At 36.0% G+C, this 24,755-nt stretch overlaps 2 protein-coding genes and 2 long non-coding RNA genes across 4 annotated transcripts in view; 3 read left to right on the forward strand and 1 right to left on the reverse strand.

The window, feature by feature from the left end:
• LOC130051272 (uncharacterized) overlaps window positions 1–24,755 on the forward strand; it is a 116,822-nt gene that overhangs the window by 49,395 nt on the left and 42,672 nt on the right. The window contains exons 5-6 of the mRNA XM_056153067.1: window positions 11,881–11,932; window positions 12,060–12,170. Of these exons, the coding sequence (XP_056009042.1) occupies window positions 11,881–11,932; window positions 12,060–12,170 (163 nt within the window). The remainder of the gene's footprint in view (window positions 1–11,880; window positions 11,933–12,059; window positions 12,171–24,755) is intronic.
• Window positions 5,173–6,480, reverse strand: LOC130051281 (uncharacterized). The gene is made up of 2 exons (XR_008799719.1): window positions 6,346–6,480; window positions 5,173–5,689 (listed from the first exon to the last, which is right to left on the reverse strand). It is a non-coding gene; the product is annotated as an uncharacterized LOC130051281 (long non-coding RNA).
• Window positions 6,611–7,341, forward strand: LOC130051284 (uncharacterized). Its single transcript, XR_008799722.1, has 2 exons — window positions 6,611–6,864; window positions 7,069–7,341. It is a non-coding gene; the product is annotated as an uncharacterized LOC130051284 (long non-coding RNA).
• Window positions 17,327–20,124, forward strand: LOC130051279 (uncharacterized). The gene is made up of 3 exons (XM_056153086.1): window positions 17,327–17,603; window positions 17,772–17,954; window positions 18,266–20,124. Exons 1-3 carry the CDS (start codon window positions 17,445–17,447, stop codon window positions 18,590–18,592), a joined length of 669 nt encoding a protein of 222 aa, XP_056009061.1. The 5' UTR covers window positions 17,327–17,444; the 3' UTR covers window positions 18,593–20,124.

The raw sequence follows: 24,755 nt of genomic DNA on the forward strand, positions 1-24,755 counted from the left end.
TCAGATTAGAATTTCCAGAAAATGTAATCACCATCTTCCCTAGATATTCACAACACATCTTCCATTTCGCGTGTTGAGGTGCTCTGTAGGTACATCAGATTTCCTTGGATCTCCATCAGAAGTCATCTTCCTCTTTCTGTTCATAACGTCGTTGGGATAGGTATGGCCTGTATAATAAAACAGCCTCCATTCCAGAAGCTAATATTCACTATTGCCCTATAAAACTAGATAGAGATGCCTGTTGTTGATTTTTTCAAAGGTCTGTAAACTAGCAATGATGGCATCTCAATCTCATTAAAATTAGATACTATGATCCACTCATCTATTATCGCTACATAGGCGTGTGTGTGCCCCTGTATTCACTGTCAAGATAACCTGGGATAAACATTTCAGTGTTAGGAAGTACGGAAACAGGCTCAGACACTCTAACTTTGGCACACGAATAACCACAACTCTTAACTGGGCATAGACGGACATAATCCTTGCCTATCTTGAGTTTACAATGTTTTGTTATTCCCAAGATACCCTTGAGTCAACCATCAAGTCTGCCAACGAGCGTTTGATAATTGTACGTGTGTTTTCCCAGTTTGATACTGAAGGCAAATTTTCCTAAAACAACTAATTCAGTTCCCCCGGCCGAGTCAGCGTAGTTTTAACGCTTCGTAGCTCGGGTTTCCTGACTCCTAACTGATTGAAACATTCCTCAGATATTAAAGTGATGGAAAATCCTGTATCAACTAGAATTTCGCTGGCAATACCAATAAGGCGGGAACATACAGACAGCCGTCTGACACTTAGTTCAACCTTCTCTAGTTTCCCATATTTTCAAAATTTTCTGAGTCTTTAGTCCTGCGCTCGGGAGCATTAAATAAATTGCTTCACAAGCTCAGATGTATATGATGGAGCATTATCATGAAGTAGACAAACATGCCTAAATTCTGACACAGGGCATCGTTTATGATAATATTTCTTGAGGTTTTTTTATATAACACCTCGGTAATACCGACCTGTAACACTTTTGCCCTTCGGGACAGGAATTTGTACGGCTATACCATCACATAAGAAGACTATGCAATAAAGAACCTTCTTTGTGCTTATGGTTCTTTTGGCAACTACAGGCCATCTACCGTGTTTAGTTGGCCATATTTTATTTTGAATTTTTCGTACTGGTTCGCAATAGTGAACCCATGTTTTGTCACCAGTAACAATGTTTGCAAATTGTCTTTGATTGAATTTGGGAAACATTTGGAGCAATTGCTTAGCGGTTTGTACTCGTACCTGTTTTTGGTCATCTGTCAATACATGCGGTATCCATCTGGCAGAAATCTTTCGTACTTTCAAAATATGCTTAAAAATGAAATGCACCTGCAATGGCGATATGCCAACAGCTTTGGCAATATCACCAGTTGTGTATCTGCCATCACTTTCAATTATTTCCGTGACTTTTAAGACATTTGCCTTGCCTGTTACAGTCACAGGTCGGCCAGATTTTACTGCATCTTTGACGGACTTTGTGCCAGTCAGAAATTTCTCTCTCCACCTACGAACTGTCTCATAAGATATCTTATTAGACCCACAAACTTCCCCCAATTCAGTAAAAATCTGTATTACCGAATGACCGAGTTTTGTGCGAACTTTTATATAAGCTCTAATTTCTTCAATATTCTCAACCCGTTTCCCAACCATTTTTATACACCCGTCTTTAGACAGGACGTATTATGGTACAGCGATGTCTGTACATACGTTCGTCCGTCCGTTTGGGGTTTTCTCTTTATAATTTCATTTCCCTTTCACATATCATGCTGAAACTTGCTGTGTAGCTTCTTTGTGGGTCACTCTGGATCATACTGCAATTTTGATCCATTTCGACCTTTTTTCCAGGAGTTTTGCCCCTTTATTTGGAAATAATTATCATATGGAGGGTACATAATTTGTCCACCCTACTCCTCCCACAGTTTTCAAGTGAGAGCCTTCTTATTTTGTGGAGTGTTTGTATGGGTATTGAAGATGTGCATGTGGGATGGATTTTGATTTTCTGAAATTTTTGAGAAAATTACAGGTTGTTGAACTTACTTAGTCTATTTAGAAATTAATATTCTATGAAGGGTACATAATTTGTCTGCCCAACTCCTCCCACAGTTTTCAAGTGAGGACCTTATTTTGTGGAGTGTTTGTATAGGTACTGAAGATGTGCATCTGGTGAAGGATTTTGATTTTCTTCCATTTTTGAAAAAATTGCAGGTTGTTGAACTTGGTCCATTTTGAGGAAATCTCAATTTTTAAGCTAAGACCCTTTGTTGATATGAAAGTTTGTCACAGCCTCATGATGGCTGATACTACCTGAAGCAAAGTTATACAAATTATAGCACAAGAAAAACACCCTATGTAAGCAGGGTGTATTATGTACCGTTTGCGGTACTCTTGTTACAACAGTGGTCAACGACTGGCTCTATTGATATGACTATAAGTTGAAAACTATGTGGAGCTGAAGGGTCGTGTTTATACCGATGGAAAGATATTGAATAGAGCTATTCAAGAGTATCATCATCCACGAAATCGTGGAAAGCATTATCGCGCTGTGGTACAATAAACATTATATATTAAATTGAACAGCCCTCGTAGTATATGGAATAGTCTGTAAAGACTGATAGCTTGGGAAAACCTTCAGCAATGTGTTTACTTGTGATTTCTAGCGAGTTGTTTTCTAATGGCATTTGATTCAGGTTTACTGTGGGTTGGAACAGCTTGCACATTACTAAGTTTTTGGTTTTGACAGGCTGCTTTGTGAGCCTTCAAATGATTCGTACCCAACAGCAAGAGATATTGCCTCGTTTAAAGGACACATCTCGTGTTTTCAAAGTATACAAAATTATTAGCAATTTGTCTTCCTTATGCTTATAGTAATTAATTCTAATAGTTCGTCCGCCGAAATATTACAATAATTAACCACAATATGGACTTAAATCTATAAGCCCCGATTTCAAAATATCTAGCTAATTAGTTGGTAGTCACGTGGTATGGTGATGTCATATGCGACCTTTGTTGATCAACTCATTGTGAGAGTAGTGTTACATTTTTTAAAGAACTTGGGTTTTAGGGGCCTATAATTTATCCACCATGGACAACATTTAATTGGATGTTGACAAATTTTCAGAGTCTTATATGTTTTAGCCACCAGTGCATACAAATAGCGACCTGAATGTAGCAAGGAAAGCGAGTAATTGCTTAGTAAATAAAGTTTACATGGGGTTGGTGTCTAAACACTACTTGGTAATATTATTCCTTTAAATATCTAATTAGCATTGTTTGTTTTTTAAAATAAGCAGTGCAATTATAACTAGATTTATTTTTGGATTTAGATAAATTATGATACAATATATCATTGCAATATGAGATTGAATTGAATTGATAACGAGGCCTATACTGTCACGGGTGCATTTCGAAAGAATAATCTAAAATAAAAATTTATATCAAATTTATAGTGGAAATCACAATACTTTATTTCAATCAAACGAATTTGTCATTATTTTTTTTAATCTACATGTTGTAAGGAAGTGAGAACACTGCGTTTATAACTTAGGCATACACTGCATGTATTGTTGTTACGCGTTCATTAAGAAAAAAGGAAGCATTATAATTCAATTCAAAGTTAGGAAATACAATATTTCATTATTCATAATTGAAAGTTCAGTTATTTTTAGCTCACCTGAGCTTTTCTGATCACCCGTATTCCGGCGTCCGTCCGTCCGTCTGTCTGTCCGTCCGTCTGTAAACTTTTCACATTTTCAACTTCTTCTCAACAACCACTGGGCCAATTTCAACCAAAGTTGGCACAAAACATCCTTAGGTAAAGGGAATTCTAAATTGTTTAAATAAAGGGCCAGGCCACCTTCCAAGGGGAGATAATCAAGAAAAGGTAAAAATAGGGTAGGGTCATTAAAAAATCTTCTCAAGAACCACTGGGCCAGAAAAGATGAAATTTATAGATAAGCTTTATTAGGTAGTGCAGATTCTAAATTGTTAAAATCATGGCCCCCGGGGGTCGGATGGGGCCACAATAGGGGATCAAAGTTTTACATACAAATATATAGGGAAAATCTTCTTCTCAAGAACCACTGAGCCAGAAAAGCTGAGATTTATATGAAAGCTTCCTTATATAATGCAGATTCTAAATTGTTAAAATCATGGCTCCGAGGGGTCGGATGGGACCATAATTATAGGGGATCAAAGTTTTACATACAAATATATAGGGAAAATCTTTAAAAATCTTCTCAAGAACCACTGAGCCAGAAAAGCTGAGATTTATATGAAAGCTTCCTGATATAGTACAGATTCTAAATTGTTAAAATCATGGCCCCCGGGGATCGCATGGGGCCACAATAGGGGGTCAAAGTTTGTTTTTTTTGTTAATTTTTTTTTCGTTTTTTTTTTTTTTTGATATAGTGTTGATTGAAGTTTGTTAAAATCATGGACCCTGGGGATTGGATGGGGCCTCAAGGGGGGCATCAAAGTTTTACATAAAATCTTTTAAAATCTTCTTCTCAAGAACCACTGAGCCAGAAAAGCTGAGGTTTATATGAAAGCATCCTGATATAGTGCAGATTCTAAATTGTTAAGATCATGGCCCCCGGGGGTCGGATGGGGCCACAATAGGGGATCAAAGTTTTACATACAAATATATAGGAAAAATCTTTAAAAATCTTCTTCCCAGAACCACTAAGCCAGAAAAGCTGAGATTTATATGAAAGCTTTCTGATATAGTGCAGATTCACCCTCATGAAAATATTTTGCTGAAAATTTGCTGAAAGATATCTGAAACAAATCTGAAACATTGCTTACTGAAATTTTTCTTGCTGAATCAATGCTGAACATGTTTCAGCATATATGCTGAAACACCTTGAGCATTGCTGAAACATTTCTTAATTACTGAAACATTGCTTACTGAAATGTTTCTTGCTGAATCAATGCTGAACATGTTTCAGTACATATGCTGAAACACCTTGAGCATTGCTGAAACATTTCTTAATTACTGAAACATTCAGACAAGTTGCTGAGACAGTCTGAAACATCAATTAAAATTGCTGAGTTCCATCTGAAACATTCAAATTGCTGAAACTGTCTGAAACTCTGCAATATTGCGACAACTTATCATTCTGAGAAAAGACAAATTCCTTGGAGATAAATTATTTAAACTATAATCATAATATATGACATGACAATGAAATCAACCCATAATGGACATTATATAATACAAAACAAATTAACTATGCCCATGTTTGTGTCTGTGTATACACTTTAACACATCATCAAAAATATATTAGTCTCGATCATGGTCATCACAGGCATCTATACTGTAGCAATTCTGTTGAAACAGTTTTTGGTACTTTTTGGAGTTGATCATTATTTAAGTCCATTTACTAAATAAGATATAGTTCCAATCATGGTCATCACAGGCAGATCTATTAGATTAATCTGCAACTATTCTGTTGCAACAGATTTTGGCACTCTACAGTGGGTTAATTCACAGATTTTCTGTTGTTGAACATGTTGAATGGAAGTTTCCTTAAAAAATAAAACTCAGCACAAGCCACTCCCTCCAGAATGTTCAGTTCCGACTCCTTCCTCTTCCCAATTTATAAAGAGTCAGCCTGCTTATTATCTACTAAGAAGTTCTCCTAAGAATGACTTACTGAAAAAATACAATAACAATATATGAATATATTAATTAGAGGCTCCATAACAATACAATCACACAGTCCTACATTTCAAGCAAATTCTTGAGTATCTATTGCTGTATTACTCATGCTGTATATTTGATTTATAATCGTAATTCAGTTCTAATGACGTAATATTTCAATGTATGAATTCAAGAGCATTTTGTGTCATAGATATACTTAAACTGCTTTACCATAGTATATTTTTGCAATTGGAATCAAATACAAAACTGCATTAAGCATTTTCTGAATTTTTCAACCTACGAGACGTTGTGAAAGTATGGAAGAATGGCACTAGCAAGAGATTGTGAAATTGTGTTGAGAAAATTCGGGTCGTCGTAACTTTGTCGTTTTACAATTACAACGTGTGTAATCCCTACTTGTTATAACTGTGGGCAGTGAAATTCATTTGTGCATTTAGCTTGAAATCTTTACACACTGTTACATAAGAAAACATGGGTGTCCTAGGCCTAACAAAAATCGTAAGTGTAAAAAAATAAATTTTAAAAAATCGGCGACTTTCATTAGTCAGTCACCTCTACTTCAAAATTGAAACCAAGTGCCATTTATTTATATGACTGTCATTTTCAATCATAATTTAAGCCTATACTATTTTGGTTTTGAAACTTACATGTTAAGTAAGGCAGAATCTTCTCACTGCACTGCCCCTCCGGCCTCCATCTTCTGTGTTTTCATCCGATGTTGACGGAAGTTGTCAATCAATTACAAAGTATTAAAAAAATCGATAAAAAAATTTATAGGAGAAATATTGGAATATATCCTTTATTTTAAGAGCTATAATACTTTTGACAATATTTTTTTTAAATATTTGTAAACTGGTTCCCCGCTGATTGATGCTACCTACATACGAAATAGGCGAGGTCGATAAGGGTACCAGTTTAATATTCACCGCAGACGAAAGTATTGCACGCGGGAAAAATTCGTTTGATCAACAGCCATGTCTTGAAATCATAACGCCATCGTTGTATGAGTGGGTGAAGATAAATTTAATGCGATTCCACTCTCCTGTATAAAGGATCCAAGAAAAGATTTTAGTAAATACCTTGCGGGAGAATGCATAAGCATGAAAACCTCCAGATCTTGGTTTCCCTGGCCTGAATCTTCGACGCCATTTTGTTAGCAGTTCGAGGTATGAATTTTTGTGTTAATGTTAACCTAATAGTCCTATTAAGTGCCTGTACTATGTAAAAATCAGAACTTTCGATCACATAAATTTGAATCATTCCATGTTGAATTAATTAAGATCATGAATTTATATGAACTTCGATCATTATTTATAAGATTAAACACACTGTTAAGTTTACAATGTACATGTATGCTAGTATAATTTCAGATGGATTCAAGCAAATTAAGAAGTGGATTATCCTAAAAATTCGTTGGATACAGACAAGGCCCATAGATCTATATGACAATCAGAATGATTACCTCATAGTGGACTATAAGGCCTACAACAGCTAGCTATTTCTAATCAGAGAGGTGGGAAGACCCGGTAGGATGTAATACCAAGTAAACAGTAAATGGAAATTTAAATTATAAAAAAGGTAGTGCCTGAAAAAGACAATTTAAGACTTTGATATTTTGAATGAAAAATAAAAATTGAAATATATTTGTCTCGATTATTTTTTAAAGTATATTGCAGGATGAAAAGCTAGCATATCCTTGCTGAATAAGTGCTGTAACATTGCTGAATAGGTGGGGTATTATTGCTGAAACGGCACTGAATAATTGCTGAAACGGCACTGAATATTTGCTGAAACAGCACTGAATAATTGCTGAAACAGTACTTAATATTTGCTGAAACAGCACTGAATAATTGCTGAAACAGTGCTGAATAATTGCTGAAACAGTACTTAATATTTGCTGAAACAGTACTTAATATTTGCTGAAACAGTGCTGAATAATTTCTGAAACAGTGCTGAATAATTGCTGAAACGGCACTGAATAATTGCTGAATATTTCTGAAACCTTGCTTACTAACAGTTTGAAAACTGTATGAAACATTGCTGAAATTTTGGCTGAAACATCACTCGCAATTGGCTGAAACACCAAGTCTGAAACATGCCTGGAATGTTCCAATTACAGGCATGTTTCAGACTTTTGTTTCAGACTTGATTCAGATAGACAATTCTGGAATGTTTCAGGAAAATTTCAGAAATGTTTCAGGAAAATTTCAGACTAAAATTTTCATGAGGGTCAGGTTTGTTAAAATCATGGCCCCCTGGGGTAGGATGGGGCCACAATAGGGGATCAAAGTTTTACATACAAATATATAGGGAAAATCTTTAAAAATCTTCTTCTCAAGAACGATTGGGCCAAAGAAGTTCACATCTACATGAAAGCTTTCTGACATAGTGTAGATTCAAGTTTGCAAAAACCATGGCCTCCAGGGGTAGGTTTGGGGCCATAATAGGAACTACGGTTTTACATGCAAATAGATATGGAAAATCTTCTGATATGGACCATGGTGACTCAGGTGAGCGATGTGGCCCATGGGCCTCTTGTTTATCTTTACTGTGGATTTACAGTAAGTGTGAATGAGACATATCGGCAAGTACATGACGTGCTCCAGATAGTTCATTGGAAAGTCCCCGAGTGATTTTACAGAGCGCTTTTGATAGGTCGGTTAAATTATAGGTAGGCAGTCCCAAGTATTTGGCATTATATTATCTCGTGCCTAACAAGTGTAAGTTTCACTATTTGATTTCAGTGTAAATTGCACCGTACGTAGCGTGAGATTCAATATCGGTTTTGATTTGACACGGAGATTTGAAATTACGTGAATAAAATGTCCTGTGAAGTTTATCTTATATATACTAGATATCTACATGTATAAAAGTGATGGGATATCTTATAAAGAAAAAAATATAAGATGTCTTATAAAAGATACAAGATATCTCGTAAACTTTAGAAGATACCTTATAAATTTTATCTTTTAAACAGGAATAACCGTGTTATACTTATAATCCATCGCAGTATAGGTATGGGAGGGGGAATACAGGGTGAAAAAGGCGAGCTCCGATATGTAAAGAAAAGGCAGGATAGCAATATTCCAGAATTCAAATAGTGCTGAATATTGAAAAGAAAAGAAAATGACGGGATCGAAAATGCTGCGGGAAAAGGCAGGATCCGCAGCTGCCTCTATATCCCAATAAAAATTGAAAGGTTACTCCCTTAAATTCCTGTTAGATACTTGTCAGTTTTAAGTGATCAGAAATTTCAGTACATGTTTCTATAGGCGATTTTGTCCAGTTTCCATATCGTTATTTTAAAATAAATCTCTCGGAGGATATTTTCGGAATCTTGCAAAGCATTGGAAAAGATCGATGTCAGAAAAATTTCTAAATTCAAATAGTTAGGGGGAAGAGGGGGTAAAAACTCGTTAAGTTTCTGTCATCCGACATCGATTACACGTTAGTGGGGAAAAAAGACAACTGACTTTAAAACCACATAAAAATACATTTTAATAAACGTTTAATAGTTTCAATATACACTTTCATTTGTTTTACTTGTTAATCGATTTAAGTTTCAACATATTTCATATTTAGTTTTGTATTTTGGGGGGGGGGGGGGGGGGGGGGGGGGGGGGTGTCTTGGTGAGAACTATGCGAACTCAGTTTTCTCTAACATTGAACATTTGATCTCGCCCCTAAAATAATTTGTCAGATTAAGTAATAAGATCAATAGATATTCTACTTCGAGAAAACATTTATTTTCAACACATGGCATGCTTTGATGTCTTTTACTGTTATATATACCCACATTTTCGTAAGAAATTCGGAAGTAACCATCGCTAGATACTGTTAATTTAATGTACAATGGCAAGTTCTGTGAATTGTAGCAAAAACTAAATTCCCCAAACCATCCCTCTCCTGTACATGTAACACATTATTAAAGAAATTCAGCATTTCGTTAGCATTAGACGCGCCTTTCTATATCGTCATAGCAAAGGTCGATTGATAATTTTGCGATACTGGCGTACCTTTGAACCTATATCACTGGTCCACCCCTAACTGTATGTCCATAGGAGTTTGAAATTTTATCAATAAAGTTAATAAAATGTACTTGATTGACCAAGCCATGAGCTATGGTCAATCAAGTACATTTTATTAACTATATTGATAAAATTTCAAGCTCCTATGGTATGTCCATGATTTCGATTACCCGTTGTACGAACGCGACACTCGCTTCGTCAATATATATATATAAAGTCTCTTTTTTAGAAGTAAAATACAGAAAAAACTCTAAACACTTTGTTGAAATATTTCGACTGTGTTACCGGTCTTCTTCACGAAAACACGACTGAAGAAGACCGGTAACACGGTCGAAATATTTCAACAAAGTGTTTAGAGTTCTCTCTCTCTCTCTCTCTCTCTCTCTCTCTCTCTCTCTCTCTCTATATATATATATATATAACTGACTCGGCCTAAATTGCAATAAAATCAGTAGCAAAGAAGTTTTCAACACTTCGTTCGTGTTCAGACCACAGGGGCTCGTCACGAATTGACCCTCTCTATTCTATATTTACATTTATTTGTAAATATAGAATAGACGATGTCAAATTTTTAAAAGACAAATATTTCGTGACGAGTCCCTGTGTTCAGACGAAATGCTTCTCTTGGATTTTCTTTGCAGTTTCTTGAAAGTCATTTCCCTAAAAAATTTCTCGCAGCTCTACAAATTAAAGACACCTTTAATTGGTACATTGTCAGGGGTACAAATATTTCTTCTTAATAAATTTTGTCTGATTTCTCTATTAAGATACACTTGATTTCTTTTTAATTTCATACTCGATAAACAAAAGTACATCCGGTGTGAGCTTCGTTGGCGACGTTATCGGTGCAAGAGTTCCCATGATTGACAATTTTATAACGTGGCCTTTGCGACGCCTAATTTCTTACTGATTTTACCATAAAATAAACCCTCGGCATGTAATTTTAAAATCAACGTCATTGTTTTAGTTGGTATTGGTTTTCCCTTTTCGCAGTCTCTTCCATCGTGCTAAAAGATTATGTAATGACACGACAGTGTAAAGACACGTGTGACCATCTAAAATTATTTTTATTCCCGCCCCTTTAAATATTGGTCCAATCGCAGTGATTGTTCTTTCCTTGATGCGTCATCATTGACAGATTTGTTTTGAAACCAACTATCCGAGACCTCGAATGAACTTGAGAAGCTGAGTCGTTCACACTTACTGTAAATTCACAGTAAAATTTTTGTAAATCTACCAGTTGGTAGAAATTATGCATGCCTATATTATTACATCTGACAGCTAGTACATCCTTAAACGGTACAAAACACCCTAATGCAGTGTTTATTTATAAACCGTTAATGAGAAAGAGGAAAGACGAGAAAATCTATGGCAGCATGGACCAGGAATTGAACCTGCATTACTAGTCAGGTGCTCTATATAACCACTGAGCTATCCAGGTCAATATCCACAATCTGTATAGCCCTATTTCAAAATTTGTGACCTAAACTCAGACAAAATCTGATGCCTGGCTGACCAATTACTACATTCCTCAATTTGTCTTCACCATCAAAGGCACAAACACCACAATCCAAGTTCTTTTTTTCAAATGTAGTATATAGGAGAGAGGAGAAAATCTTTGGGTGGACCGGGAATCAAGCCCGGGACCCCTGCATTACTAGTCAGGTGTACTAATCACTGAGCTACCCAGGCCGATATCAACGGTCGGTATAGCCCTAATCACTACATTTGTGACCTAAATTCAGACCAAATATGATGCCTAGCTGACCTAATTGTAAAGTCTATTGACCAATCCAGCAGCCAATTGAAAACTCTATTGGTCTTTTGTAATTCGTTGTAAGGAAAAATTGAAGAAAATGAAATAAACAGAAAGTTCTATGTTTTTGTTGTTGGATACAGAATGTATTTTGATTTGCACTCGTGAAAATATTCTAAAAAATCCTGTCTCACTCGTGAAATAAATTCTATCCAACAACAAAACATTGGATTATGCGCTATGTACTGGTATTTGCAAACTTAAGGGATAAAGCAAACTGTAGTGGAAATATAACATGTTTAGGAATTGCTGACATATCCTCCTAAAAACAGTTATTATCAATGCTAAAATGAAATACATTGTAAAACATGTAAATTTCTCCATATTTTTTCATCTAGGATTTCCAATCAACACAGAGGAATCAAAACAATTTGCTTCAGCAAAAAATGGGTAAATAATTGAATTTGAAATGTGTTTGAATAATTTATTTGAAAAAGCAAAGTTGCATGTTTGAATAGGATATTCAGGACCTATTCTGGTTATTTTTGAAAAAAGATTAATTTCAAATTACCTACAGCTGGATCCTGGGAATCCTCATTTCGGATGGGTGACTCACAGATTGTCACAGTGTACTTATCAACAGAAAGATCCAAATGGAAATGGGGTTCACTACTGAGGATTGTTTGGAGTAAGAGAATATCTAATGTGCTTATAAATGTATACTTTAATCTTATTATACCCCCCGCAAACGAAATTTGGGGGGATATATTGGAATCAGCATATCCGTCTGTCCATCTGTCTGTAGACATGATTTTGTCCATGCATGTTCTAAGAAAATCCGTCTGTCCATCTGTCTGTAGACATGATTTTGTTCATGCATGTTCTAAGAAAATCCGTCTGTCCATCTGTTTGTAGACATGATTTTGTCCATGCATGTTCTAAGAAACTAGTGCATGGTGTTTTTTTATGCCCCCGAGATCGAAGATGGGGGGCATATTGTTTTTGTCCTGTCTGTCATTCTGTAGTTCTGTAAATCTCATTCTGTCTGAAACTTTAACCTTGCTAATAACTTTTGAACAGTTAGTGATAGAGCTTTGATATTTCACATGAGTATTCCTTGTGACAAGACCTTTCTGTGGGTACCAACATTTTTGACCCCGTGACCTTGACCTTGGAGTTTTACCTACATTTTGAAAACTTTAACCTTGCTAATAACTTTTGAACAATAAGTGATAGAGCTTTGATATTTCACATAAGTATTCCTTGTGACAAGACCTTTCCGTTGGTACCAACATTTTTGACCCAGTGACCTTGGAGTTTGACCGACTTTTTGAAAACTTTAACCTTGCTAATACCTTTTGAAAAGTAAGAGATAGAACTTTGATATTTCACATGAGTATTCCTTGTGACAAGACCTTTCTGTTGGTATTGAACCTTTTGACCTTGACATTTGACCTACTTTTAATTTTTTTTATACCCCCCGCAACAAGTTGGGGGGGGGGGTATACTGGAATCGGGTTGTCCGTCCGTTCGTCTGTCTGTAGACGCAATGGTGTCCAGGCTCTAAAGCATTATACTTTCCACCTAACGTCACTATATCATATATATGGACTACCCATGGGATGAAGATGTTCCCTATCGATTTTGGGGTCAAAAGGTCAAAGGTCAAGCACACTGGACATCAAAGTAGCAATATGGTTTCCGGGCTCTAAAGCGTTATCCTTTCCACCTACAGTCACCATATCATACATATGGATCACCCATGGGATGAAGATGTTCCCTATCGATTTTGGGGTCAAAAGGTCAAAGGTCACGTGCACTGGACATCGAAGTAGCAATATGGTTTCCGGGCTCTAAAGCGTTATCCTTTCCACCTACAGTCACCATATCATACATATGGACTACCCATGGGATGAAGATGTTCCCTATCAATTTTGGGGTCAAAAGGTCAAAGGTCACGCACACTGGACATCGAAGTAGCAATATGGTTCGGTTTGTCATGCCATTTGTTTTTTACACTCAGAAAAGAGGTAGTTTATACCTATTACCAACACCCTTTGGGAGATTGGGGTAAGCGGGGGGTATTCTTAGTGAGCATTGCTCACAGTACCTCTTGTTTACATTGGTCATAACTTCTAAATGGTAAATATTAGAGCTTTCATATTGTACATGAGCATTTCTTTTGACAAGATCTTTCTACTGGTACCAAGATATTTGCCCTTGTGACCTTGGCCATCTTCGGAATTGGCCATTATCGGGGGCATTTGTGTTTCACAAACACATCTTGTTTTTTTTGAAAATTTGTACACTCACTACTCGATCACCATATGAAGTTGTGCATATGGTACATGTATTTTCATGTTGATTGGACAATTTTTCTTCAATTTACAGGATTTTTTTCTACTTATGAACTCATTCATTTTTTAAATCAAAAAAAGTATATCTTAAAAAAATTCGAAGAGATTTGATTTAAATGTTGTAAGGCGACACCAATAAAATTTCTTGTTCGTCGGATCCGAGCGCTCGTATTTAAAAAGAACTTAAAAAATAATATTAATTTAAATTTCCCGCTTCCGGAATTTTTCGGTCCGTTTTCCGCTCCAATTTTTATTTTATTTTTTATTAAAAAGTCATGACTGCGCTTAGAAATCATCGGTATTTTCATTGTGTCAGTAAAACCCTAAACAACATCGAACATTATTGAAAACGCATGGGAGACTGACACTCGAGAGTCGAGACAATTACCATGCTGGTATTAGTAGTTAAGGTAACAGACAAGAACGGAGGTACAGTTCTTTCAAGCACAGCGATAACCTTTAGTGGTGGGCAATTACACGAACTGTTCGAGAGATGCGTTCATATGAAGGGACTAAACCTGTCTATTGACGCGATAACGGGGGTAAGAATGAGAGAAAACATGTCTGCCCCGTTCATCACAGCAGAGAATCCCAACATGGACATCGACGAAATCACAAACACTCTTGGTTGTAAGTACATGGATTTTGTTATAGATCAAAATATACTCTCTCCTCCACGTAATCACGTAGATTTAGCTGCATGTCCAAGTCAAGCTAATGCTATCAATGCTTTCTCTGTACTAATGCACAATAACAAAAGCTTATCATTGCCAACTAAACCAACTTCAAACAATGAGAAAAAACTGACAGGACCACAAAGATTGCATAGTGACATAATAGAATGGATGTCATCTAAAGGCTGTGGATGGACAAAAGATTCCCTAGACACTGGTGAGTTTGTTGTGAAGACACTTAGAAATACACTTTGGTACATTGACCATGCCCACACAAAATTTAAAGACAGTGGATGCCCAATACCAAAAGTATTCACTAGATTTAGTGGTTATAATGATTTCAAAAAGCTTCACCACAAAACACCAGTGATAAAATCAGAAAAACTCAATGAGTTTTCACTGGACTTGACCAAAGCCCTGTCATTACCTTCAATGTCTTTGCCCCGGCATAAGGAATTGTCAGCTGATTTAGAGTCACTGTTGGACTGTATTTGTAAATACAAAAAAAGATTAGACAAGGACAATCTGCGCCACAAAGAATTTTATCAAAGAGGATCATCACCGAAAAGATCACTAGAATGCAATACCACTTTAGAGTACATTACACCAAGTTCAGAACATAGTGAGAAGTACAACAAATTACAAGATGATTTAAACTCATTGAACGATTATCAGTTCGTGGATTTAGACTCCTATACACCAGAAGATAGATTAAAACGGCGACAATACATCAAGAATCTAGCCCTACAGGTACCTGTTATGTTATACAGAATGGCTTATGGTGGCTCTGTTGGAACACTGAACTTTATTTGGAGAGTTCCTGAACAAGATACACAAGAACGTATTACAAAGAATGCTCAGATTGTCAACAAGATAAATGCATCTCTGCCAAAATTCTCAACAAGGTCAATGCGAAGGGACTTTATCAATCGTTATGCCAAACATGTGAACATTCCAAAGTCTTTACTACGCAGTATGTTCTTTGAGCTGACTGGTTGTGGAAGCACATCAGATTGTAATGAACAAACCCTTATTGATGAGCGCATCTCAATTTTACTAGATAGTGATGATCCAAATCTACTTCTTGACTACAGAGTCTTGAATGGCAAAGACATTGATACAAAATTTGGGACTTTCTTTGAGGAGACTGGAAAATATTTTGACGAACAGATACTTCAAGTCAATGAAAGACGCCATGGAGAGGAAATGTATTTGCCAATGGCAATATCAATTGAAGAACTCAGAGACCGGATATCAGCCCGGGTGCCAGAGGGAACACCAATTCCTAGTGCTGAAACACTTCGTCTACAATTTCAACCAAATAATATTTTCCAAAAATCAGCTCTTAAGTACTCTAAAAGATTTAATGTAAAATTCAGAGTTCAAACAAGAATGGCAAGAGTTCATCATATTGATGCTAGATATGTTGCAACAGCTTTCAAATATTTGAAATGTTTTTGTGTAAGCAATCGACAAATGACAACTTTCATTTGTCTAGATGACAAAGCAATAATTCCTGTAGGTGAGCCTGGGATTCCAATAAGTACAGGCGTAAGGGGACATAATAAAGTACTTGCCCCAGCTGACGGACCCCAACTTGTGTGTACAGACCATGACTTTCATGTTGGTGGAATCGTTCCATCTGTGACATTTGTGTCAACTATTCCTCGAAACTGTAATGACAGTTTTTTCAAAGGAAAAATTTTTGTCACAACTAAGGACAAAATATTTCAACCATCATCACCTTACAGACATGCAACAGAAGTAACTAGAATTCTCCGTGAACACTACTCGGAAAACAATGTAGATCTGGAAAATCCCATTCTGTGTTTAATGACTGATGGGGGACCTGACCACAGGGTCACATTCGAGACTGTGAAGTTATCTCTTGTCCAGTTATTCATTGACCTTAATCTCGATGTACTAGTAGCCTTGCGAACTGCTCCAAATCACAGTTGGGTGAACCCTGCGGAGCGCTGTATGTCAGTTTTGAATCTTGCCCTACAGCATGTTGCGTTAGCAAGAAAGGAAATGGAAGAAAGATTTGAAATTGCTGTTAAGCACAAGACGACACTTGGTGCTATCAGGAATCTTGCACATGTTAAACAAGGGTTTAGAAATGCCTACAAGGAATCGATTGGTGATACTATAGAGCTTATAAATTCCAGATTTAAGAGAATGAAGTTGAAAGACGAGCCACTGGAAGTGTATACAGGTGTTTCTGATGAAGATATTAAAGCTGGCCTAGAAGCGGTTAACCAAGTTGTTCATTGCAATGTCAACACTGAAATGTCTACAGCAGATTTACGCAAGGTGAAAGAATTACAGGTAAAAATTGTCAATATCAAATTTTCAACACATTTGACGAGATTGACGTGCTTGCCTTCATGTAACCAATCTATGAATGTACATTTTCCACCCAGTTTTAACCTTTATTAACTGCATAATACCTGTTTAAACTAATTAATTGCATTATGGAACTCATAAATGTCTAGTACATCTGTGTATTTAGTTAATTTCATGCTATTTTAGTGTTGTAATCACATCATATACATAATTATATATATATATATACACACACACCAGTGTAATTTATTATGACATCACAAAGGACAATTACTGACATCGTGATATGTTGACGTTACTTAGCAATTGTATTTCATTTTATAACCGTCTGAAGAGGCATTAAAGCCGAAAGTGCTAACAGTGAAATGTTATTCGAGTTTTGTGTTTCTTGACTGTATATCAAATACTGAATTCTTTTTACAAACTATATATATGTATGTATATATATAAAATCATTATAAATTTGTGTATTCACTGCCCCTAACTACAGTATTTACCTAGATTCTTTAAATAAAAGATTCATTATAATGTGTGTGTGTATGTATATCTTTTTTATTGGATATTTTTAGACATTTTTGGAGGTACATGGAAAGAGCAGCCATTGCCTGTTCCAACTCAAGAAGTGTTCTACATGTGACTATTGCACTGTACTTCAGCCACCTCGTGTGCCTGATTTGGATGAGTTATACTTTCTACCAGACCCTGTACCAGGAGATGATGGTCATTACTTGGGACTTCTTGGAGGTAATTACATAAGGACATAATCTCTCTCTCTGACAATTTGTCTTGGTACATAGTTAATTATGAAATAATATTGATTGACCATCAGCATTGCCATCAGTGATTTAATATCTTATAATGCGTTTTATCTTTTTAAAAAATGTCCTCATTCCTTTAATAATTATTTAAAAGGTATATGGCCGAGAAACGAATGATAATCACAGACCTGGTGCCGCTCCAGCCAATGCCCAGAGCGAAGTTGACAGGCAAAATCGTGAATTGTTCAAAAGTCAAAAGGTCCGGGATGTTGTGTTTTGTGGAGAATGCAGCAAACCACGCTGCGTTTATAGCAACAAAAAAATGACAACAGAACAAGTAAGGCCTAAGAATTTTATTTGTAGTACATGTACTGTAATATCATTTGTAAAATATGAATGATGCTAGTTTATATGAATAGTTAGAAATGATACTGTAACAGGAAAGGAGAAAATGCAACGGACCAGACCGAGATTCCAACCCGGGCCCCCTGAATCTCTAGTCATGTGCTCTACCAAATGAGCTATTTGGCCACCGGCGATCGAATCCGTCTGACCGCTACAATACATTTACTAAATTGCAAACCTTAAACTGAGAGTTATGAAATAGATAAATATTAGAATCCAGTTTCCAAATCATTTTAATTTTAGGAGGAGCTTCTTAGACGAATCAAGGAGGACAGATTCTATTCTTGTGGTGGCTCCCTTCTTCCTGCAGACAGCGACAACTTGGGATTGGTCGTCAAAGAGTCCGTTTCCTGTTCATCGGAAGTTGAGACAAACTATTTTACGACTTCACTAAGACATTATCTACCACCAATATGTATTCACTGTGGTTCTGCTGAAAACCTCCTGGATGACTCTGATCCATATATATCATCTTTGTATGAAGAATACTCGGTGGTCAGACCAATATGTTTTCAATGCAGAAATGCAGGAAAAGATACCAAAAACTTGGGGGGAAAAGTTTGTTTCTAAAAAAGCTAGAACTTAATTTGTTAGATATGAAATGTATTTTAGACAGGTTTACATGTATATATTTATGTCTCCCCTCTTCCAGGTGTTGTTCCTTCTGTATGGCTTATAGGATACACTTGAAACTTTGTACAATGCTTCATTGTCATTTGTAGATAGGCATATTGTTAGGACAAATGGATCCAATTATTTTTGGCTGGGTTGTATAACATGCAAACGGTTTATAAAATGGTGAAAGACGGAAGGGCAGGCATCCCTGTAAAAGGGTACCTACTTTGTGTAATCAACTCCTCTCACACCTCTACGTTGATGATCTTCAAACTTTGTACAGTTGTTATGGATACATTGAAGATGTGCATGTGTCTTTTTGAAAGTGATCAGACATTTAAAAAAAATTACATGTATATGAACTTAGTCATTTTTTAAGCATGTCTTGAATAGACAGCACCTATTTTTCTAACCAACTCCTCTTACAGCATTTATTTAACATCCTTTAGACTTTGTACAGCTGTTATGGAAGCATTGAAGATGTGCTTGTGTCTTTTTGGAAGTGATCAGACATTCTTTGAAAAATTTACATGTACATGATGTAGTTGAACTTTGTCATATTTTAAAGCATGGTACCTATTTTGTGTAACAAACTCCTCTCACAGCTTTTACTTAACATTTTTCATACCTTGTACATTATAGATGTTAAAAAAACATTGAAGATACACGTGTGGCATTTTAAAAGTGCTTTTTGTACTGCTGTCTATATGGTAGATAATATATTTTAAAGCAACCCAGCCATTTCTATTCTTGAATTGGTTTTCTCAAAAGTTATAGTGGATCTAAGAGGGGTGGAGGATGTAAAATAGTTTGTGAACACTTCTCCTATGTGGCTTATTGGATAGCCTTGAAAATTTTACAATACTGCATTATCATTTAATGATGTTCATGTTGTTCTGACCTAGGGATCTAATATTTTCCTAGGATTTACAGTGGATTAAAGAGTGAGTGTTTTATAGCTTTTTTCACAGGGGTGTGATTTTTCCTCTTTTCAGATAAAATTCTTATTGGCTAAATTTTCAACAACAAAAAAAAAATGAAACACTCTGGGTACACCCTGGTTTTTCTTCTTCATGTACTAGGGTATGTTCACTTTAGCATAACAGTCATTATTTTTGTATCATATACAACAATGACATAGGTCACAAAGTGCAGTTCATAATGTTTATGTTCCTGCTCATGATTTCTCCTTGATACCATGCACTACATGAAGGAGGAGGGGGTTGTAATTTGGGGAGCACTTTCAATTTGAGGAGCTGGGAGAGGCATTCGTTTTTAACAAAACAAATTTATACATGTATATTTAGTCTTGAAGTAGCAGTTGCACATGTATGTATACAAATACAATTTTAAATGTATTCACTGAATTTTGTTATTCTTTTATTCATGTATATACAATGCTTTGAACATGTAAACTATTAAAGCAGTATATTACATTTGGGGTAAAAACTATGTATTGCAGAAAACCTGTATATTTTACTAAATCATCAATATGTGTATTTAAAAAAAATAGAAATTGGTTATTTTACATGTTCAATTCATTTGAAATATAGAAGTTTTATTGTAACTATACAAAAGTTTAAGAAAGCAAAAAAAAAAAAAAAAAAAAAAAAAATATATATATATATATATATATAATCGCTCGCTTGGTTCTTTTACCATATCGCCTGAAAATTGTGTTGAAAATATATTATAATATTATAATTAATAAATCGCTCGCTCGCCCCAATTTTTTTGGGTCATTTGTCCGAAGAACAAGAAATTTTATTGGTGTCGCCTAAATACATTGTTCTTAGACTGAAGTTATGCATTTCTTATTTCAAATTAGAATATTTAAAGTATTAGAAAGTTATGCTAATTTCTATGTTGTTTAAAGGGAGGGGGGTGTCTCTTTGTCTGGAGAATATTTCAAAAACAAAAGGTTTGAATCAGACCTTTTACAGACATTTTTTTTTATTAAAGTAAAATAACATATATATGTACTTTTGATTTATAGTGAATGTATGAATGTTTCCATTTTCTATATATCCATGATCGTCGCAAACCAAGGCCAATATGTACGATCCTCTCCTATATGCGGACTCCAGACGATGTATATCCATTTTCTGGTGGGGTGGAGTGAGGGATGTGTGTTCATACTCTTGCAATTTTTAAAGCATTGTACCAAATTAAGAGAAATGATAATAAACAATTATATTCTCTGAAAATCCTATTTATTGGTATAGTTTTTAGCTCACCTGGCTCAAGTGAGCTATTCTGATCAAAATTTGTCCGTTATCTGTCGTCGTCGTATTTGTAACCTTTTCACATTTTCATCTTCTTCTCCAGAACCACTGGGTCAATTTCAACCAAACTTAGCACAAAGCATCCTTGGATGAAGGGTTTTCAAGTTTGTTCAAATGAAGGGTCATGCCTCCTTCAAAGGGGAGATAATCACAAAAATGCAAAATTAGGGTAGGGTCATTTAAAAATCTTCTTAGAAACACTGGACCAGAGGAGCTGACATTTACATGAAAGCTTCCTGACATGGTGCAGATTCAAGTTTGTTCAAATCATGGCCCCCGGGGATAGGATGGGGCCACAATAGGCACAGGCACTTATATCGCTTGGGGCCTAATTACTATATATTAGGCCCCAAGCGATATAAGTGCCTGTGACAATAGGGGATCAAAGTTTAACATAGAATATATATAGGGAGAATCTTTAAAAATCTTCTTCTCAAGAGCCAATGAGCCAGAAGAGCTGAGATTTACATGAAAGCTTCCTGGCATAGTGCAGCTTTAGTTAAAATCATGGGCCCGGGGGTAGGTTGGGACCACAATAGGAGATCAAAGTTTTACATAGAAATATATAGGGGAAATATTTAAAAATATTCTTCTTAAGAACCACTGAGCCAGAAGAACTAAGATTTACATGAAAGCTTCCTAACATAGTGCAGATTCAAGTTTGTTCAAATCACGGCTTGCAGGGGTAGGTTGGGGCTACAATAGCAGATCAAAGTTTTGCATACAAATATAAAGGGAAAATATTTAGAAATCATCTTCCAAAGAACCATTGGGCCAAAGTAGTTAACATTTACATGAAAGCTTTCTGACATAGTGCAGATTCAAGTTTGTAAAAATCATGGCCTCCAGGGGTAGGTTGGGGCCATAATAAGGACTAAGGCTTTACATGCAAATATAAATGGAAAGTCTTCAGATATGGGCCAAAGTGACTCAGGTGAGCAATGTGGCCCATGGGCCTCCCCTTGTTATATTGTGTTTCACTGGAAATATTTTAATATTTGATTGATTCATTGAGTTTTTTAAAGCAACATTTTCAATTAAAAAATTATATACTAGATGACCATTTGATTAGACAACTTCTGATTTGATCTGAGGAAGTCTGTTTTTATCCGTCCCGAGGGGGTAAGAAATAAGTTTTCATTTTTGAAAATATATAAGGGCATGAACTGTGATGCTTCACATCAGCATACTTAAAACATATTACTATGGACATATATAGGGGGAAAATTGAAATATTTTTCTCAAGAGCAAGCATCCTCAGGTAGTGTAGATTAAAGTTTGTTTGAATCATAGTCCTGGTTTGGATTGGGCAACAATAGGAGATAAGATTTTACATGGAAATAAATATTAAAAAATCTTGAGACCCACTGACCATGATAAGACATGCAAGCATTCCAATGTAGTACATATTCATATTCAATAAAACCATAACCCCTGGGGCTAAGGTGGGGCTAAAATAGAGATTCAAAGTTTTGCATGAAAATATATGTATTTGTAGAAAATTTAAAATAAAATATTTTCAGGAGTAGCAGGGCCACGCTATTAATATGCAAACATTCCCAAATTGTAACGATTCAAGGTTTTTAGCTCACCTGAGCTGAAAGCTCAAGTGAGCTTTTCTGATCACCCGTATTCCGGCGTCCGTCCGTCCGTCTGTAAACTTTTCACATTTTCAACTTCTTCTCAACAACCACTGGGCCAATTTCAACCAAAGTTGGCACAAAACATCCTTAGGTAAAGGGAATTCTAAATTGTTAAAATAAAGGGCCAGGCCACCTTCCAAGGGGAGATAATCAAGAAAAGGTAAAAATAGGGTAGGGTCATTAAAAATTCTTCTCAAGAACCACTGGGCCAGAAAAGATGATATTTATAGATAAGCTTTATTAGGTAGTGCAGATTCTAAATTGTTAAAATCATGGCCCCCGGGGGTCGGATGGGGCCACAATAGGGGGTCAAAGTTTTACATACAAATATATAGGGAAAATCTTTAAAAATCTTCTTCTCAAGAACCACTGAGCCAGAAAAGCTGAGATTTATATGAAAGCTTCCTTATATAATGCAGATTCTAAATTGTTAAAGTCATGGCCCCCGGGGGTCGGATGGGGCCACAATAGGGGATCAAAGTTTTACATACAAATATATAGGGAAAATCTTTTAAAATCTTCTTCTCAAGAACCACTGAGCCAGAAAAGCTGAGATTTATATGAAAGCTTCCTTATATAATGCAGATTCTAAATTGTTAAAATCATGGCCCCCGGGGGTCGGATGGGGCCACAATAGGGGATCAAAGTTTTACATACAAATATATAGGGAAAATCTTTTAAAATCTTCTTCTCAAGAACCACTAAGCCAGAAAAGCTGAGATTTATATGAAAGTTTCCTTATATAATGCAGATTCTAAATTGTTAAAATCATGGCCCCCGGGGGTCAGATGGGGCCACAATAGGGGATCAAAATTTTACATACAAATATATAGGGAAAATCTTTAAAAATCTTCTTCTCAAGAACCACTGGGCCAGAAAAGCTGAGATTTATATGAAAGCTTCCTTATATAATGCAGATTCTAAAATGTTAAAATCATGGCCCCCGGGGGTCGAATGGGGCCACAATAGGGGGTCAAAGTTTTACATACAAATATATAGGAAAAATCTTTTAAAATCTTCTTCTCAAGAACCACTGAGCCAGAAAAGCTGAGATTTATATGAAAGCTTTCTGATATAGTGCAGATTCAGGTTTGTTGAAATCATGCCCCCCTGGGGTAGGATGGGGCCACAATAGGGGATCAAAGTTTTACATACAAATATATAGGGAAAATCTTTAAAAATCTTTTTCTCAAGAACCACTGAGCCAGAATAGCTGAGATTTATATGAAAGCTTCCTTATATAATGCAGATTCTAAATTGTTAAAATCATGGCCCCCGGGGGTCGGATGGGGCCACAATAGGGGGTCAAAGTTGTTTGTTTTTGGGGGGGGGGGGTTTGTTTGGTTTTTTTTTGTTGTTTTTTTTTTGTTGTTGTTGATATAGTGCAATTCAAGTTCGTTAAAATCATGGACCCCGGGGATTGAATCGGGCCTCAAGGGGGGCATCAAAGTTTTACATACAAATATATAGGGAAAATCTTTAAAAATCTTTAAAAATCTTCTTCTCAAGAACCATTGGGCCAAAGAAGTTCATATTTACATGAAAGCTTTCTGACATAGTGTAGATTCAAGGTTGCAAAAACCATGGCCTCCAGGGGTAGGTTTGGGGCCATAATAGGGACTACGGTTTTACATGCAAATAGATATGGAAAATCTTCTGATATGGACCAAGGTGACTCAGGTGAGCGATGTGGCCCATGGGCCTCTTGTTTTTTTTATGCCCCTGCCACAAAGTGGTGAGGGCATATAGTTTTACTCTGACTAACTTGTCCTTCCGAGACACCCAGTTTTTTTTTTACTTTTTTTCCTAAACACCTTGAGATATAGCTGCAGAACTGTAGCTCTCTGAAAAAATATTGTGACGGAACAAAGATTCTCTGTTCCATCACAATATTTTTAGGTCACCTGAATAAACTCAGGTAACCTATTGCAATTCGTTGTCGTCGTGCGTTAACAATTGAACATTTTTAACTTCTTCTTGATAACTATCATTCCAATTCTTTTCAAATTAGGTATGAAGCATCATTGGGACAAGGGGGACAAAAATTGTAAATTTCAGGATTCCTGCATCCCTGGGGCCTTAGGGCAGGGCAAAAACTGTACAAAAATGACCAAGTTTCAAAAATCTTTTTCTCAAGAACCGCTCATGTTTAAGAAAAACTATATGTATATTGATGTAGAGCTGCAAAAA

The sequence above is a fragment of the Ostrea edulis genome, chromosome 1 (assembly GCF_947568905.1).
Source record: "Ostrea edulis chromosome 1, xbOstEdul1.1, whole genome shotgun sequence".
NCBI classification, from domain to species: Eukaryota; Metazoa; Mollusca; class Bivalvia; order Ostreida; family Ostreidae; genus Ostrea; species Ostrea edulis.